The 20,334-nt window shown below is 42.2% G+C and overlaps 1 protein-coding gene across 1 annotated transcript in view; it reads right to left on the bottom strand.

The window, feature by feature from the left end:
* SORCS3 (sortilin related VPS10 domain containing receptor 3) overlaps nt 1-20,334 on the bottom strand; it is a 627,364-nt gene that overhangs the window by 348,534 nt on the left and 258,496 nt on the right. The window contains exon 3 of the mRNA XM_055352055.2: nt 2,447-2,546. Within this exon, the coding sequence (XP_055208030.2) occupies nt 2,447-2,546 (100 nt within the window). The remainder of the gene's footprint in view (nt 1-2,446; nt 2,547-20,334) is intronic.

Raw genomic sequence — 20,334 nt, 5'->3', positions numbered from 1 at the left:
CAATCAAGAGTCCTGGGTTCTAATCCTGGCTCCTTTTTCTATCTGGCTACGTGAGTTTTTTTGGCTTCAATTTTCTCATCTGTAAAATGTTGTTGGCATGGATAAATGATTTCTAACCGAGACTCCATGGACATCTTGGGTTCATGAGTGGGATCTGAGGTGTCCACGAAGTCCTCAAAATGTATGAAAAATTTTGTGGCATAGGCATATTTCTAGAGAGGCTGCCTAGAACTTTAATCACATGTGTAAAAGACTTGCAGTCCAAAAACTGTTAGGCACACTGTTGGTGGGAATGTAAATTAGTACGGCTATTATAGAAAACAGTATGGAGTTCCTCAAAAATTAAAAATAGAGCTACCATATGAACAAGCAATTCGACTACTGGGTATATATCCAAAGAAAATGAAACCAGTATGTCCAAGAGATTTCTGCACTCTCATGTTTATTGCAGCACTACTCACAACAGCCATGATATAAGATCAACCTAAGTGTCTATCAATGGATGAATGAAGAAAATGTGGTACATAGACAAAATAAAATACCATTCATCCATAAAAAAGGATATCTTGTCTTTTGTGACAACATGGATGAACCTGAAGACATTATGCTAAGTTAAATAAGCCAGACACAGACAGACAAATACCATTTGATCTCACGCATATGTGGAATCTAAAAGAGTTAATCTCAGAATTAGATAATAGAATGGTGGTTAACAGGGGTCGAATGGTTAAAGGGGAGGCATGTTTGGGAGACGTTGGTCAAAAAATACATAATTACAGTTATATAGGAGGAATAAGTTCAAGATATCTATTGTAGAGCATGATGACTATAGTTAGTGGCAATATATTGTTTTCTTGAAAAATGATAAGAGTAGATATTAAGTATTATCACCACAAAGTAACTGTGACTTACTGCATTTGTTAATTAGCTAGATTTAACCATTCCACAATGCATATGTACTTCAAAACAGTATGTTGTACAATATAAATACATACAATGTTATATGTTAATTTTAAAATAAACAAATTAAAAGAAACTATTAATAACCACTTGTCTAGGTGAAATCTGTGCTTTCTTCTAGCTCTAAAATCCAATAATTTAAATAATGATACTGAAAGATGTGAAAATGGCAATGCTTTGGGACAAAGAAAAAAGAAACTACTCAAATAAAATCAATAACAGGTGCCTAAACAGCCAGCCTGATGATCAAAGCTTTGGCACTTGGCTAGTGGGCACAGTCTAGGGCCTGAGAGTCCCTAGAGCTAACTGGATCCTTTGGCTATCTATCACCAATGCTGAACCATAAGTCAACAATTCTGCTCCCTCCCTTTGCTGGGTGTACTTAGGGGCACTGGAGGTGGAGGTGAGGAGAAAGTCTATGGATGCACATTATTCTGCTAGTGGCTCAGGTAAAAGCTATTCTGCTCTGAGCAGCATAAACAGTCATAATTCTCAGCCACAGTTTGGACTCTACCATGTTAGAAATCAGAGACATCCGCACAATGGTTTGAAGCTCGCTCCTGAGCTTACCTTGAGGAAGAAAGCACTGGCAAAACCACGGGGGAATGCAAATCAGATTGCAAGAGGAGAGCTTGGTGGTGCCATTTTTTTTAGCCTTTTAGAAATATTAAAATGACCTTTAATATAGTCATTTTGGTGCATGTATTTGAATCACGTCTGCCTACGTTTCTAAATAGCAGTGCTTTCTTAGCTGGAGAAAGAGCACATCTCCCCAAAGATAATACATGGTGCAGTATTTGTTTTCTAAAACTGCCCATTGTTCCATAGAATCCAGGCCTCCTCCTCTCAGTAGATTTCCATGGCCAAGGTCTGACCTTATATGATTTCATCCTGGCTGCTAAATCAAGAGGAAAGCAGAGAAGCAGAGGTGCCAGAGGAGTCTGGTCTGCCCTCTGCCTCAGAAGCAGCTCAGGATCAAGTTGAAGAAGCCAGGAGCTGCCTTTCTTTCCTTCACGTGGGAGAAACAATCTCCCTGGGAGTAAGGGGTTCTCAAAAAATGTACCAGCAAGAGGAAGGCTGTGGAAAGACTCAACTCTGAAGCTGAGCAAACCCATGCTTACATTCTAGATCTGTTACTTACCACCATCTGATTCAGGGTAGAAAGTTACTTCATCTCTCTGAGCTTCTCTTGCAAAATGGGGACATTAATAGTTTCTATCCCATAGATTCATTGTGAGGATAACTGAGATAAGACATAGGTACATAGTTTTACTGGTGGCATTACTATCACTGCTGCTGTCACTATTATTATTATTACTATCAAGCTTGTTGTTAGAATTACAAACAGCGTTTATGAAGTTCCCAGCATATAAACCAGACCTCTGTAAATGATTCCATGACAACTGAGTTTTTTCCTTAACCTCTGGCCCTAATCAGCACAGCTACCCAGCAGGAGTGCTCAGGACCTACTGACCCAGCCTCTTACCTTCCTTTTGTTGGTTGGATTGACATAGAGGTAACTGAGGACAGTCTTCAAACCCACTTTGTCATTCAGCTTTTCATAGGTGGTGCCATAATCTGTCGACCTGCAGGTAAAAGAGAAAACAGAGAGGGAGAGATCGTTTTACCAATGGGCAGCTATGTCTAAAGGGAAGCCAGGCTCTCCCTCGACCGACCAGCACCTTTCTTCCCGAATCATATGAGTGCTTCAGAGATAAAAAGCCCCATTAATTTTAGAAGAGCAATTAGACTAATGCATCTGCTTACTACCTAAGCGTGCTCCCCTTTGCTCCCAGCCTTTCTCAGGACCTACTTTTTTGCCCTTTGTGAAGTTGTTTGGTGAAAGGAGCTGCTGGAGACTGCCTGACTCTCATGCTGCTCAGCACCGCCCCTACCCACCCCAGCTCTGTGTGGAGTTGTGGAAGCACACAAGTTCCCACCAGCAGACCCTCTATATGGGAGTTGTGTGTGGATGCCATGGGAGCATGGCCAGCTGTCTCCTGAGGTCATCACCAGGGTACAACCAACTTCAACCCACTCCATTGAGCCTGAAGCAAGGGACCCTTGGAGGGGTAGGAAGTGCCCAGAAAACTTATGGGGTCCAATGGCTAAATGAGACCACACCAGGCAGAGGGTTGGATGCTTTACACAGGGACAATGATGTGGGTGTGTCCAGGGTGAAAAGCCTATGGCACTGGGCTGCTTACAGGGGAGGGGTTCATCACTCCAGTGATCCTGCTGGCTACCTGCTCCTCCTTTCCAGCACACTGACCTATGCCAAAACCAGAAGTAGAGGCTCCTTTCTTTCCATCCTGCCTTCCATGGTGGAGGAGGGAGAGAGGGTGCCAAACAGTGGGATTCAAGTAGTTGACCTCCCTGCCATACTGTTCACCTGTCCCCAAACCCTGGCCCACAGAGACCTCCCTCCCTTTTTCCACCACCTGTATCATCAGTTCTCACCTCCTCTTCCTGTCATCACTGTCCTTGGCTAGACTTACAAAACTTCTCCAACTCAAGCTTTAGAAGGGCACAGAGGTCAATGCATTTTCTCTGTACTCAACTGACTTTATAGGGGCCTGAAATCCACCACAATCTCAGTTCTCAACTCTGGCTCTGAGCCTTGCTTTGAACTGGCATTTGATGCCCTAGTAACCACCACCCCCAGCCTTTGCTTTGAGCCTTTATCCACCTTCTAATGCTAATCAGTGCTTCCCTGGCCAACAGCTTAGCTTCAGAAGCTTAGTACTTAAAACTATATAACATTTGTCTTTTTTTTAAGAGACAGGTGCTCACTCTGTTGCCTAGCCTGGATGGAGTGTAGTGGCACAATCATAGCATCACATCAGCCCGATGGCTTGTGCCTCAAATTCCTGGGCTTAAGCCATCCTCCCACCTCAGCCTCCTTCCCAATGTGACGACCCTTAACAGTCACCCCCACCCTCATCCAAGCTGGCAGATTCCTGGTCCCTGGGCCCAGTGTAAACACCCACCTGCACCTCCTCTGTAAAAGCTTCTCTAGCCCTCCTCCCAATCACCGCTCCTCTCTTTTCTGCACCAGAACAGATTTCCCCATCCTTAGGCACCCAAGGCACACTGTACATGCCTCTTCTCTAACTCTTCAGTAGTGCCACGATTGATTTCTTTATGCTCTGTTTCCCCAAGCACAATGTAGGCTCCTCAAAGAATTAAAGAACATCACAAAACTCCCTTCATAAGAGGAAAGAGCATGAATTTTGGGTGTAGGAAAATCTCTGTTTCATTCTACATCCATAGCTCTCTGGTTGCATGACCATGTGCAAGTTATTTGCACCACTGGAGCCTCAGGTTCCTTATCTGAGGAATGAAGATTCCGGGTGTGGTGACTCACGCCTGCAATCCCAGCACTTTGGGAGGCCGAGGTGGGTGGATCACCTGAGATCAGGAGTTTGAGACCAGCCTGGCCAAGACGGTGAAACCCCGTCTCTACTAAAAATATAAAAATTAGCTGGGCATGGTGGCACACACCTGTAGTCCCAGCTCTGGGAGGCTAAGGCAGAAGAATTGCTTGAACCCAGGAGGCAGAGGTTGCAGTGAGCTGAGATTGCACCACTGTACTCCAGCCTGAGTGACAGAGTGAGACTCCGTATCGAAAAAAAAAAAAAAAGAATAGGGATAATTTAGTCTCATGAGGCATTTGTGAGGTTACAAAAATATAAGACATAGGAAACTTCCTAACAGAATGCAGGTATACTAAAATGTTAAAAAAAAAATAAACAAAAGTGAAGAGGCATTCATTCATTTCTCCTTTCTCCAAAATGTACAGCACAAAGTTTTACACATTATGCACACTCAGCACGTTTCACGTTTACTGAATAAACAAATATCAATATTTCAAACCCCTCCCTAGGCTACTGGCTCCACATGGTCATGAGTTATACTAACTTTAATCATCAGTCCCCCAAAAGCTGACTTATTCTCTGACTCTTGTCTACTGCAGGCACAGAAGCTCTGGGAATCACTCCCAATCTTTCTCCTTGCCTTTCTACAATGCAGATCACTCTTCAAGTCTTAATAATGCTATTTCCTAAAAAACTTAGACCCCTGGTATCCTTTCCATCGTCACACCAATGCTGTGACTCATACATCATCATGTTTCAACGATCCTCCAATCTGATGCTCTTCTTCCAGTCTTCTCCCTCCCCCATTCATCCTCCATGCTGTTACCAGGCTATTTTTCTACCCCAGATCTGTCCACCTCACTCCTTGGTAGTAATTGCCCAATGCACACAGTCAAGCTGAATCTTCCAAGCTTAAGTCTTGTGAAATCTGGCTTCAACATCCCTTTCTGGACCCATTCCCAGCCACTTGCTCCTCTGGCCCTTTCTCTCCAGCCTCGCTAAACTTTCCTGAGCATGTCCTACATTCTCACTGCCCTCTGCTGCTGTACGCATCATCTCCTTGTCCGAACTATCCATCCCTGTTTCCTCTACTTGGCAAATTTTTCTCCAACCCTCAACATCTAATTCCAACATCACCCTTTTCCAGCTTTCCCAGGGGGAATTAATCACAATCTCCTTTGTGGTCCCGTACTATCTTGTATGCATTTCTATTTAAGCATTTATCCTATTGGTTTGGCTACACTGTCCTTATTCTGGGATCTCTTCCTTGGCTGTAACTCCTTGAAGACTAGAACCATGTTTTTAACAGCTCCAGTGTCTTGCACCATGCCTGGTACAAAGCAACTGCTGAAAGTAATAGTTTTTGTATTGTTTTAATTTGTCTTTATTTGTAAGAATGAATGGATGAATGAGATTGTCCAAACCTACTCACAAGTTTTTAACCAACTACTGATGTCTAGTGGTAATTCAACACAGAGCAAACAATGCCTAGAAAACACACTTGAGGCTTTGGATGCTAGCACAACAGTGCAGATGGTACAGTCTAGCAAGGTCTGTCCTAGGGAAGGGTCTGTAATTCACTTGTAGTAGAATTAAGGTTAAATGACAAATCACCCTGAGCAACTATCCTAGGCAGTGCAAAACTGGAGATAGACCGTGATCTCTAGAGGCTGTCATTTGCATTTTTATTAATCCAAGTAAAATATTTTACAGAGTTAATTACTTCTTAATTCTACACTCTTGAAGGCATAAAGGCAGCATGGTGTGGAGAAAGAACATTGAAGCTGGAGCCTAGAAGTCGAGACTGTAGAGCTGATTTTCAAATGCACTCGACGTGTTACCCTGGACAAGCCACTTTTCGAAGGCTGTTAAAAAATTATTCTGACACTGGTTAAAATGATTAAGTAAACTTTATTCAGGACTACTGTAATATGTAGAGAGACTACCGCAATGGGATTTTGCAGTAGGGGAAAGACAGGGCTCAACTCCAAATAGAACAAGGAAAAGTGGGAATTTTTTGTCAGAGGCAGAGGAGAGGTCAGTGGATGAAAAATTGCTAACAGGGGAGGGTAATTCTTTGTTACTAATCTAACAAGTTTCTTGCTGAATGCAGGCCAGGGTGATCAGATATTACCTAGATTATAGTGGAGGATGAGGACTTTGATTAGCAACAGAGGCTGGGAGATTCTGGCTAACCTGACTTAGAAGGATTCTTGTTAAAAAATTGGACTCTTGAGAACATGCCCAAGCAGGTGAGCCTAGTTAAAAAAAGAGCTCAGAGGATCCTAACTCAAGTTTGGTTAAGGAAAGCATCTTTGTCAAGCTCCATTCCATCATTAACACAAGAGGTTTACTTACATAATCCTAAGGTCCCTTATGGGATCTTAAATTTTATTAAACCACCAACACACTGCTAAGTTGTTTTCCAACTATCATCTTTTCCTCATACTATCTACAGCAAAAGTCTTAGAAGAGCTAAATTCTCAGGGCTCCCTGCAGGACTGATGGAAGTCACAACAAACTTCCTTCCCGAATCCAAATAACTCTCACAAAAGGTAGTACGCTGATCATCACACATGGTCTCACTTTCACAAGCTGCATGACAGATTAACACTGACTTTGCTATTTTCCAAAAGTGGCTGCTGAAAAGAGGGACTTCCCAACAAAGGACACCCTCTACGTCTCAGTCTCCTCCATGCCTCTGGCAGGTTCTGCTCATTTGGTCTCAGAGGAACAAGTCCTATTTGATGAAGATACCTCAGGGAGCCTGGGAGCCTATGGAACCAACAGTGCCCTCGACTCTGTCCTTTTCAGGATGGCCACTGCACACTGCCCTGACCACAGCATTCTGTGGGCCCACTTGGCCTGGGGTGAGGGGCAAATGGTAGAGAGGTCTCAGCCCCATTGCCAGAGACATTTATGCTGGCAGAACTTGCTCTTACAAGAAAGCAAACCATCCTCTCTACTTTGTGATTCCAGACATCAGCCAGTGGGGTCACTTAGAGAAAACAGGCTCATCTCATCAATTTTAAAGCTAGCCTCCCAAATCTTGACACTAGGTTCATAAGACTGAAATGTTCAGAACACTGGAGCCATGACACCAGTGCCCTGAGCCAGGCATGGGTCTGGCACTCTGCCAGTTACCATTCTGAATTGTTCAGTGCACACAACTAACCTGGAAGGTGGTGCATGAGGTCAGTGTAGCCACGGGGCTCTGGCTCCCGTACCCTGGCTCCAGTTACCCCAACCCCACTCCGCTGTCACGTGTGTGTGCACACACATGTGTGTCTCTATCCCTTGTTCTTTTTTTCTTATTAATTATTTCCAGCACACAGAAAAACACAATGCAATGCCCATCATTTGGCCACTATTAGATTTAACAAGTGTTTGTGTGCATAAACAACACATAACCTTTTTGAGTGTTTCTACATGTACATAAGTGTTATCACATAGGATATATGTTCAGCAGCTTGCTTATTTCACCCAATATTCGGCTTGTGAGATGTATCCGTGTTACATACCTAGTGGTCATTCATTCACTTTAACTGCTATCTAGTGTTTCAGCTTATGAATAAACCACTGTTTATCCTTTCAAACCACTGAGAAGTATTTTTTTTTAAATTTGCTATTATAAACAATGTTACAACAAACATTCTTATGTATGGCTTCTTGTGTATTTGTGAAGAAAAGTTTTTCTGGGGTGACGTCTCTGTGTGGGTCACCTCAGGGCATAACTTCTACTTCACTGGCTATTGACAACATCTTCTCCAAGGAGGATGTACCTCCAAAGAGACACTGCTCCTTGGTTTCACCGCCTGCTCAGGCACCTGCTCATCATCTGGCAGGTCCTGCCAGCTACCTGTCACTCACGCTACTCTCCAGGTACCTGATGCTGACTGGCAGACTGGACATCCTCCCTCTTCAACTTCCTAGAGGTGCTTGGGACTATTCTATGGTATCAACTCCTAGTCTGAGTCCTGAAACTGTTCACTGAGTTCTTGTCTCATCCAGAGGCATTCCGAAGGACTTAGTGCGGACTGGTACATTGTGGGAGGAACCCCCAGTCTGACCTGCCATACACTTGGTCATTCCCACAGGGCCACTCTCCCACTGACAATTTCAGTCAGGAGTGGAGGTGTGAGTTACCGTATGCTTTTTACCTACCCAGCAAGTTCACTACTCCTCTAGTGATCTTCTCGGGGAGAGGCTGGTGGCAATAAGAATATGGGCTATTTTAAAAGAAAAAAAAAAAAAAACAGAAAAGACATCCAGTCGATGCAGCCAAGTCAGCCTCTCAGTAGAGCTGAACTGCAGCTCAACCTCCCTGTCCTAATGCCCCATTCTGGCCAGAGATAGACACTCTGCCAGCTCTCACGGGGCCATCTGATGTTCTCAATCTGGGTGAGCACATGGCTTTCCTTATCCAGTCAGCACCTTCTCCTGGTATTTACCACCCTGGTCCTCAGTCCTCTCCTCATTTCTTCTCCTCTTCTTGCCCCTGAGCTCTGCAAAATTAAGGATCATTAACCCTGGCATCTTTCACCAGTCAGAAGTCATCTCCTCAGTGGCCTGCCTTCTGAGGGATACAATCTAAAATTGGCAAACAATCTAAAATTGGCAAACAACCACAGTTGTGGTTGTTCCTTTCCTCTCAGCAACTTCTGCGTTGCCATGTTTGGCTCATTTCTTTGCATATATTTATCAACCATGGCATCTGACATGGGCTAGGCACACTGTGCTTTGCTTCCCCTTTCTGGCCATTTAAAGTAGCTCTGGCTCAGGTTGGCAAATTTTTTTTCCTGTAAAACAACCAGATAGTAAATATTTTGGGTTTTGTGGACCTCCGCCACGACTACTCAACTCTGCCCTTTTGCAGCTCCAAACAAGCCAAGCACAATAGCAAAATGAAAGGGTGCTTTTGCAAAAGCAGGAGGGGTATGATTTGGTGGTGCTGCTCTAGCTGGTATCAGCTTGAGGTAGAGAATATCAGCCTCTACCTCTATCCCACCCCCGAGTCATGTTCTCACCCTGCTTTTGTCTCTAAGACAATTTCTCAAGATTTCTGCCTGGATCTCTGATACCCTAGAGCATCCTTCCCTGCCTGGCTGCCACATCAGGTCAAACATCTGCCTCTGTCTGGCATTCAAGGCCTTCGTAGTTTACCTGCTTTGCTTTACCATTGCCTCCAATGTTCAGATTGTCTTCTTTTTGACTCCCAGCTCCAGTACTCATTGTACTACAAAGATCTTTCCTATAATTCCCTCCCACACCCTCCTCTGCATTTACACCAATTGCACCTAAGAGCTCCCTATTTATTCTCTGAATATACATATGTGCTTTTGATATTTTCAGCAATTGCTAAAAGCTTCTTAAAAGAACAATCACAAATGAATTTTTTTTTAATTTCTGAAAGTGCAGAACACAGTTCTACATAAAGAAAACAAGAAGACTGGAGTAGTACAAAGACAACTAGACTCAGAGCCAGATCTAGCTGTGCAAGCTTTTCATGTCTCTGAACCTCAGCTCAGACAACAGGGTTGTTGTTATTCAGATTCAATGAAGAGTAATAAGATACCTAGCTTAGCATCTGCTAAAAGCCCTTGTTCCATAAATGCTTATGGCTGTCATTTTTATGAATACCCCTGATTGTATTGTCCTCAAGGGAAATCACCTTGTTTTCCTTTTCTTGATTTGCACTACTTACACTTAATAGGGGTGAGGCACACGGATACCCAATAAATCATTAAAGGATCTGTGGACACTGTTTCCAATTGTCACCATAAGTGTATGATAAGACTCAGTTGCCTGGAGAATCAAAAGATAGAACTATGCTTCCAAGTGCCAGGCCTTGGGGAGCACCCACTAGCAGCTCCTTCAGGTGTACTCCACTGAGATACACTGAGGATTGTCAACAATCAAAGACCATAGGCTATTAGGTGCTCTGGTGTGTGGTGAACCGCAGCCCATTCCAAGGTCAGGGTCAGGAGTTCCCACAGCACAGCTCCAGACCAAAGACTTCTCAGAGAGTTGTGATGGAAAAGCATTAATGTTCCCCTCTGGCCTATTCCACTCCTCATTTTAGGGCCAGTGCCCAAAGTCACATTAATCTGTATCTTTGCAGTGGCAGAAGCCCAGCCTGACCACAAATAACCATCCAGATAACTAATTTCAGACCTCAAGCCAAAAGTAAGTCATTTAAATAGCTTCATTCTCCAAGTGGGTATTGCCCCACCCTCTGCTTCAGAAACTCCACAGGAAGGTTGACGCCAATGCAGAAGCTTACACAGCTCTCCCTGACCTCTTTTTACCCGACTCGTGGCTGCATTGTTTAGTGTCACAAAGAGAGGCACAATGATACAGGATAATTAATTCGTCTCTATTTCCTCCTGCCCCCACTATTTGAATGAGAGCCATCACAGGTTCTAAATGCGGAAAATTGGAGGTTTGCTGTCTTTGGAGACCAGTCATGCAGAATTCATGGTTCAGATCAGATAAGTTGTAGACCCACCAGCAGCAGCTTCCCAGCACACATCTCAGGTAGGACAGAGGCTGAAGTATATGGGGTTGGGCCAATATTCAGATCTTCAGTTTCTTTCTTTTCCTTTCTTTCTTTGGTGTGAACACATTAGTTCTCACTGAAGACCTTCAGTTCAGATAATAGGGTGGTGAGTTGTTATATTTAGGTTTTAAAATGCCAAAAACTCTAACCTATCAGGCAAAAGACCTATTTGTATCATGCACGTAAGGGAAGGAAAGAAGCCCTCCAGGGAAAAGAAAGTGCACAAACAGGCCCATGAGAAGGTATGACAGCCCATAATTCACTGCATCTCTGTTGATATGAACATAACTGAATAACAATTATCAGGGAAAGGCTAAATAGAGTGTATTACACACACACACACACACACACACACACACACACACACACACACAGTACTATACAGCAGCATTCAAGAGTAAGACAGATACCAGAGTTATTGACCTGAAAAGTCTCTAAGACATAATACTAAATATATTACACACACACAGTATATCCAGACACAACAAGGCAATACATTTCCATTAAGTTTATAAGTGTGTAAACAAATACATATAAAATCTAGTGGGAAATATATAAAGCTACTAATAGAAGTTACCACTGGGTAGGGAACCGGGGTGGGCTGGGGTTAGGTAGCTAGAAGCACTTGAATTTACTTGTAATGTTGAGATGTTTTCAAACAAAAGTGTATCCAAGTATGACTCATGTAGTTAAAAATTATAGCAATAAAGTGATTGTTACCAAACAGTCACAATGTTAATCAACAAATTAACACATCTGTAGGAGAACCCAGTTACAGATAAGCTTCTGCATTCAAAAAGGCAGACCAAAAGAATCACAAGAGGATTCATTTCAGAGTCAAGGAGATTTGGATTCAAATCCAGTCTGTGGAGCCTCAGACTAATTATATAAACTCATGTTTCATACCTGCTCAATGGGAATCTAAATGTTGTCTTCATAGGGCTTTTGTGAAGCTTATATAGCCCTACTATCAGAGGGTTCACTTCACTGTCTGTTGTTGGGCAACACCATGGTAGACCAATAATATTATCACAGGAGGAGAAACTGCCTCACACATTTCTGGGCAAACAGCAGCTGTGTTATAGCTACATAACCCCCAGTGGACAGGCTAACGCCATCTCATTCCCACCATATCAGCAGTAAGCTACCAAAAGACGCATGGGAGGATGGGGGGCCTGCTACATGTAATCAAAGAGAGCCTCCAGCAGGTGGCCAACACTTACAAATTAAAGTCCAGGGAAAACGAACCCAACTTTTCCACTAAGTTTTCCTGGGGAAAAAAATAATGAGGCCTACACTAGCAGGTGCTGGACAGTTTTAGCAAGGCATCACTGTCTAAAAAATAAATATGTTTATCATTTCTCTTTAAAATTACGTACAGCCAGTCGGGGCCCTGTGACATGTGCACAATTATGTCTGTTTGGGCACATCCAGAAACCTCCAGGATAAAATGTGCAGCCACCCAATGAAGAAACATGAATAAATAGAGAGCCTTCAGACCACCTTCCTACCCTCAAGAAACTAAATTCTGTGTCCCACTCATCTTTAAATATTTTCCTTTTCTGTAATAAGCACAATGCCTTGCACATGGAAGGCACTCAATGCTTTCATTAATCACTTCATCAATTAATGCAAATATCTCCCCTCCCAGAGTCCTCAGCCCGGGAGAGAAGAGAGTGTCTCCTTCTGCCGCCATCCTTCCCGGCGGAGCCTCTCATCTCACCTGCCTCTGCTTTCCCAGTGCTCAGCATCTTTGTCACTCTCAGAGAGCATCGTATCGGCTTTCTGGGACCACATCTTTTTCTCTTTTCTGCTGCTGTTTTATGCCATTATTTAACTTTGTGTGCATGACACTTCTTTCTCCAGACAGAATAAGGTCTTTGAAGTCAAGGGACTACCTTGGACGTCTCTTTTAACCCCTAAATCATGCTGAATAATGCCATGCAGGGTAAATCCTCAAACTGAGAAAATACGTCCCAGGGACTGAAATAGTCACATTCAGACAGATTCCCTTCTGACTGAAACTGTTCTGCTGTGAGAAACTAATAGCAAAGCAGATGCTCCTTTGTGCTGGACCAGTTTTACCAGTTGTCCTACTGGCCATCCAGAATAGAAAGAGGGCTAAAGTCTTCCAACACATGGTGTCTTCCAACACAGGCGAGAAGAAGAGGAAATTCCCAGTTTCCAAGGAGTGAATTAGAGCTCTCCTTTTTGAGCCTCTAACACTATAGTAACTTCATCTCATTTTGGGTCCAGAAACCTAAAACTTCATTTATCTCTTCCTTTGTAAACATTATGGAGTGATTGCTCTGCTCTCTGTGCTATGTTACATGTACATCATTTAAAACAATTGCCTGTTGGATCCTACATTCTACACTGACTGTTCTTGACAACAGACCCGCGTAGCAGGGCATGAAAAACAATCTCAGTATTTTTTAAGCTTTCTTTTGAATGGCTAAGCAGGAAAAAGCAATTAGCTAGAAGTTGGATGTATTGTCAAGTCATAGAATATGCCTTAAACTATCACAGTGACTCTTAGAGAAGTGTCCCTTTCAAGATCTGAGGCAGCGTGCGCCTGAACCCACATGACATGGGCTGGCTCGGTAGATTGGTTACCATAGCCTTGGATAAAAGGAATGTCACACCCTAGAGTCTTTTAAAAAAAATACTGAAAATTTATGGTAGAAATACCCTTAAATTTAAAAAAAAAATAACGCACAAGATAGCCACATCATATAGAAAAACTCAGTTAACATTTTGGTGTGTTTTTCTTTAACTCGTGTGTTTACAAAATTTGGGGTCATTATTTATAGAGTTTGGGTCCTGATTTTCCATTTAACATAATATTGTAAGCATTTCCACATATTGTTATATATTTTTCAAAAAATCATTTTATTTTAAAGCCTTACAACATTCCAGTGTATGAATGCATCATAATTTACTTTAACTATCTTCTCCGGCCAGTTGGTCAGTTTCTAGCCAAAATCTTGTATTAAATAACTTGAATGTGTGTTGTCAAACATCAATATTTGTATGTATCATTATTTGTTTCCCTAGAATAGATTCATGTAAGTGCAATTACTAGTTCAAAGGATAAAAATTATCATTAAAGCTCTTCCTATAAAGTGCCTTACAGACATACTCTGGCCAATCTACACTTCTATTAACAATGTATAAAAGTACCAGTTTCACTGCATGCTTGCAACATTGGGCATTATCATCTTGAAATTCCTGTACATAGATGTTCTAAGATACCAAAGGACATACACATTGACGCCAAAGTGTGATAAAAATCTGAGACCTTTACTGTATCTCCATACCAGAATGTCTTTAACAGTGGTTGGTTCTCAAACTTTTATGACTCAGGACTCCTTTATACTTTTAAAAGTTACTAAGGACCCCAAGATATTTAATTCAAGTGTGTTATATCTAGCAATACATATTAAACAGAAATTACATCTGAGAAAAATTTACAATATTGACTCATTTTAAAATAACAATAACCCTGTTACATGTTAACATAAATAACATAATTTCATTTAAAAAACTATAGTTTCCAAAACAAAACAATTTCATGACAAAACTAGCATTCTTTTACTTTTCAAATTTTTCTTTCAAAGCTCTTTAATATCTGGTTTAATAGAAGATACATGGATTCTTTTATCTGTTTCTACATTCAATCTGTGATAATATCAAATATGCCAGGTAGCCTCTAGTAAACTCCACTGTACACTCATAAGAAAATAAGAGTTTAAAAAGCAGATAACATTTTATTATTATTAGAGAATAGTTTTGACTCTATCCATCCTCTGAAGAGAGTCGTGGAGGCTCCCAGGGGTCACTGGGTCATACTTTGAGAACTGCTGCTCTATGCCAAACAACTCCTGGGTCCCAAGAGGACTGTAACTTACAACATGCCTTTTTTTATTATTATTAAATCTATGCCCAGTCGCAAATCTCCTCTCACTTCAAACCTTTACAGTTCAACTCCAGGCTCCTGTGTAAAGCCCTCTCATCTACCGTGCTCTTCTGTTATCTTTCCTTTCTCTGGTTTTCTATTGTTTTATATATGTACAGCACAATTTGCCCTGTCCCCTCTGATTTCCAAAGTCTCTTGTCCTCAACACAACTATAAGCTTCTTGAGGTCAGGGATCAAGACTCCGGCAGACACTTAGACTCTGTAATTAATTTCTCGGAAGACTGTCACCCTAAATCACTGTGGCATTAAGTAACTAACACTTGCATAGTGCTTTATACAAAACACTTCCTCTTAAAGCAGTTCACTGAATCCTCACTATGACCCTCTGACATAGATATTGTATCTCTGTCATAAAAATGAGGAAACAGACTCGGAGACGTTAAGTGACTGACCAAATGACAATCCTGGAACTTGAACCCAGGTCATATGATTCCAAGTTCTATGCACTCTACTTCAATGCCCGACCATTTATTTAAACAATGGTAATTGAGCATCTGCTTCACAAAGTATCACATGGCAAGGGTTTCACTGATTCACCTGCTCAGGGGGTCTCCATGGTCATTTCCTATTGGAAAGCTATACAAGTATAAAAAGGAGAATGCTTGGAGTCAAAATTAGGTTAGAATTCCTGCTCTCCTACCTACTAGCAACACAACACCAAAAACACTGCCTAACCTTTGCAGGCCTCAGTTTCCCCATATCTAACATGGGCATAATAGTTGCCATCAAGCAGTGTTATTAGGAGGATTCAGTGAGAAAACCTACATAAAGCACAGGGCAAGAATCAGCTTAGTTTCTTGACAGGCTTTCATTCCTTCCTTCAACTGTCTTACCACCATTCCCTGTTTCTCCTCTGGAAAATAACAATGACTTCACAAGATGAAGACAGCCACTTCCTATCATCTGAGTGATCTGACTATTGAACAGAAAAACATATTTTATCTCAGATAACTGGTTCTGGAGTCTTTGGAACAAGAAGGTTGCAGAAGCCAAGGAAAAAAAGTATAACTGGATAGAGAAGACAGCAATTTTCATGGTCAATCCATGCAAAAGCCTGCAAGGGCCTTGGCTCAAGGACCCAGTCCCTCACAGCCCACTCCCCTCAACATACACAGACATTCCTCAAGTCCATGACCTCTCAGAGTCACTGGAATTCAGCACTTTTCCAGAGATGGGTGCTCCCCTGGGTAAAGGGAGTGCTCAACTGGGCAAGTCAAGGTGCTGACAGGAGCCAGAGTCCCAGTCAGAAACAGAATGTATCTCAGCCAGTTAACAATCATCAGGACTGGCAGCAACATGGTCCTATCAGCCATCTTCAGTGGCTCACACTTAAGCATTCAGCAAGCCCCATGAGTTATGGTTGATTGGGTTTCTAGTCTTGTTGTTACAGACACTCTTTGTTTCCAACCAAAAACAATGCTTCACAGTTTGATTACTCTCTTTCTCTGTAAAATGAGATGGTTGGAATCAATGATCTCAAAAGTCCCTGCCATCCCCAACATTCTATGCATCTGATCAAGCTCCAAATGGCTTCTGGCTCCTTCCAAAATGCAGATCTATGCTCCAAAGATGCAGATCTGTCACCATTGAGAGGCCACTGAGGTCCTGCAAAAACTGCCTAAGTGAGGGCAATGTCTCTGGAGTAAGCATTCAGCTGTTCAAAGGTTTGCCAGCCTCTGCATCACCTAATCTAGGCACCAATGGGAACACTGTCAGAAAGAATAATATGGTCTTAGGGAGACAAGACCATCTCTCACTAGATAACTAGAAAGCAAGGCATGAGCAAGGCCTGAAAGCCAAGGGCTGAAAAACATCATTTTAAATCTAATAACAAGGCCACCAGGAAAGGCTGGGCAAGATGACATAGCACATTGGTGAAATTCAGAGATAGTCCTCTCCTGGAGAGACTGTAGGTGAGGGGAAGGTTTGAGGGGGAGATGGTAGTTAGGAAAGGGGCTCAAGAGTGCTATTAGATAAAACTCTGAGGACAAGGACCCTACTAAGTTTCCAGTGCACACTCCCTGATACATTGCAGGAACTCAATAAGTACCTTTAATGAATAAATAAATAAATAAATAAGGGATAAATGAGTAGGAAGCAATTAAGCCAAATGGAATATATTACCAGAGCGGTTAAGTGCACAAACTTTGAAGTCACAGACATGGTTTCAATGCCTGGTTCCACCACTAGATAGTTGTGTGATCTTGACCAGGTCACTTACCCTCTTTGAACTTCAGTTTTCTCATCCATAAAATGGGCAAAACTATCTAAAAAGTTTTTCCAGGGTTGTTTGATAACTCAAGCAGGCAATGCACATGAAGCATTTATCACAATGTCATGCATATTATAGGCTCTTAATAAATGGTGGCCATTATTAATATGATGATGATGGTGACAATGTCAATGAAGAAGACAATGACATTTATTAGTGATAGAGGAGCTCAAAATAAAGGAAGAAGACTTCATGAAAAAAGTAGGCTTTGAAAGAGGGTTGAGTATTGGAAGGTCAACAGAAGACAAAGAGTATGCTCAAAGGCTTGGAACCTGAAAAATGCAAGTATTTTCAGAAAGTAATTAAGGAGACTGGGTAGATAATAAAATGTTCTTTCCCTGCCCCCCTCCCCCCACCCCAAGATAGAGTCTTGCTCTGTCACCCACGCTGGAGTACAGGGGCACCATCTCAGCTCACTGCAACCTCCACCTCCCAGGTTTAAGCAATTCTCCTGCCTCAGCCTCCCGAGTAGCTGGGATTACAGGTGCGTGCCACCACACCTGGGTAATTAATTTTTGCATTTTTAGTAGAGATGGGGTTTCACCATGTTGGCCAGGCTGGTCTTGAACTCCTGACCTCATGATCCGCCCACCTCGGCCTCCCAAAGTTCTGGGATTACAGGCGTGAGCGTCCGCACCAGGCCATAAAATGTTCTTACACGGGCATAAGAGGGGATAAGTTCAGATCAGTAGAATAAGATTATGTGGAGGCTCCTACATATCTGCTAAGAAGCTTGAACTTGTCTTACAAGAAATGAGATAGGAATATAAAGCCTGTTTGAAAGGACTAAGCTGTTAGTGATTTATATGACGGTTTGGTGAAGCATATGCTCCAGAGGTAGAAAGACTTGTCAGGAATCCATCTCACTATCCTGGATGACTGTAGGTTGCAAGAAATTAAAGACAGGTAGAAGAAGCATAATCTGTTTACTGGCATGGTCAGAGGTGAAGAAGAAGGAACAGGTAAAGATATCTTAAAGATACCAAACCTGAGTGCCTGAGAGAATTCTGTTATCATTGACAGAAACCAGCAGAGCCAGCATCTCTGTAGCACATTATAAACCAACTTTGAGGAAAAAGGAAAACATCCTAAGCTGGGTTCCCTAAAATCAAAGCCCAAGTCTGGGATTTGGAAGCTCAAGAACTATGGTGGGAGTGCTTTGAGGCAAAACCTAATGGGAGAAAAGGGAAGCAAGACTGGAAAGAAGCAGAAGACAAACAAGGATGTGGTTTCCTGTGAAGCTTAATCCCCAGGGAGGCTCTGGGGCAGACACCTCACCACATACATGTCCCACTGTAAGGCAAGAGGGCTGGGCTTTTGTGCCCCATATCAGCTAGGCATTGGCCATCCTAGACGTAGGAAAATGGTAACCTCTGGAGATGGTCACAGCACTCAATGGCAGCTGATGGATGGGTAAAGGAAATGTTGACCTAATGCTTGGCACATTCAGCTCAATAAATGCCTTCTATTATTATTATCTTAGCATTAGGATGATGGCAAGATGTTCAAGATATCTGATGGATTAAAGAAAACAATTTTGAGCAGGTACAGTTATCTGCCTGGTATAACCCCTGTCTGGGAGAGTAATTCACTTCCCCTCCATTTCCTGACCTACTTTGTGGAAGCGACAGAAAGCTAAGTAGTTGTCATTTTCTGGGTTATCAACATTGGCCATGCAATTCATCCAAGGTGTGAGAGCATAACAGAAAAGTTAGGTGCAGCTTTCTACAAATGGGGAAAGTTAGGCTGTTTGCATATGAAGCATTGGATGTAGGTGGGAAAACTTGGCATGGATGCTCCATTTCTCCAAGGCTCCTGACATTGACTGCTAGCTCATACATCCCTGGCCTGAAACCCTCTCTCCTGGATGGAGCCTACCTGCGATGTTATTCTAACACATCTAGGACTCCATACAGCTGAATTTTCCTTTTATATGGCAGGAATCTCCCTGAAAGGATGTGTGTGAGTCTGTAAGTTTTAATGTGCCAGATAAGCTGAATTCTCTGTTTAAAAACTATATACTAAGTCCCATAGTAGAGAAGAACACTTAAATGAATATTTCCTCTGAAATATCAGGTCTGTCTGATGTAAAACATGCTTACATTTTATAGGAAGCTGCTGTTTCATTCTTTGGCCCAGAAATCAATCAACAGATGTTTACTGAGTGCCTATGGTGTAAAGAAAGCTATGCTAGATGCTAGAAAAACACAGCATATCTTGGGAATAGTAAATAGGCATCCAGGCTAGAGAATAAAGTGAGTGTAGGAATGGGAGGGCTGGACATGCATCTTGGAGACTGTATGCATTGAAGCAACTAACTGCAACAGCAAACAATACCAACATTTCAGTGACTTAACACTGTTAGTGTATTTCTCACTCATATCATAGCCCAATATGAGCCAGCAGGGTGATGGGGGGAAAAATAGGGATTTTGTTCTATGCAGTGCTTTCGAGACCCAGGCTTCTTTCACATTAGGGTTCTGCTCTCCTGTAGATCTTGGAAATCTCAATTGAATTGATGAGTCTGAAAATGAATAAGCATGAAGAAAAATGTGGGAAGTGTTTTTGCCAGGTATGAAAGTGGCATCTATCACTACTAGCCTCTTTCCAGGGGCCAGATTTCAGCCAATGAATAAAGGCTGACAAATGTAGTCTAGTTTCTTGCCCTGGATGAAGAGGAAACAGGTTTAGTGAATATCTAATCAGTCCCTGCCACAGGAATATAACAGTGAGGTTCCAGGGTTTTGAAATTAGCATTTTATCTCACACATAAAAAAGCAGTTAATTACTTATGGCCCCCAAGGAAACTTTAAGCTAACTTGAGATACCCAGAAACATACCGTACCTACCAAAAGAAAAAGAAATACAATTTGCTGAGTCCCTATTCTTCATTCATTTTCCAAATATTCATGCAGTGCCTATAACTTGCCTGACACTATTCTAGATGCTCAGAATACCACAATGAAAGGAAACAAACAAACTATTGTGTTAGGCACTGTACAATAAGATAGATATTTTTACTTTTATCCCAATATTTCAAATAAAGAAACTAGGCTTAGAGAGACCAAGAGATTTTCCAAAATTCCCTGATGTGGTAAGTGGCAAAGTGGGTGTCTGAAAACAGGTCGTCCTGACTTTAGAACTCACGTTCTTCAGATACCACACTGGCTCTCAGACAACACTCCA

This window comes from Gorilla gorilla, chromosome 8 (genome assembly GCF_029281585.2).
Source record: "Gorilla gorilla gorilla isolate KB3781 chromosome 8, NHGRI_mGorGor1-v2.1_pri, whole genome shotgun sequence".
Lineage (NCBI taxonomy): Eukaryota > Metazoa > Chordata > Mammalia > Primates > Hominidae > Gorilla > Gorilla gorilla.
This window is presented reverse-complemented; position numbering and strand designations above follow the sequence as displayed.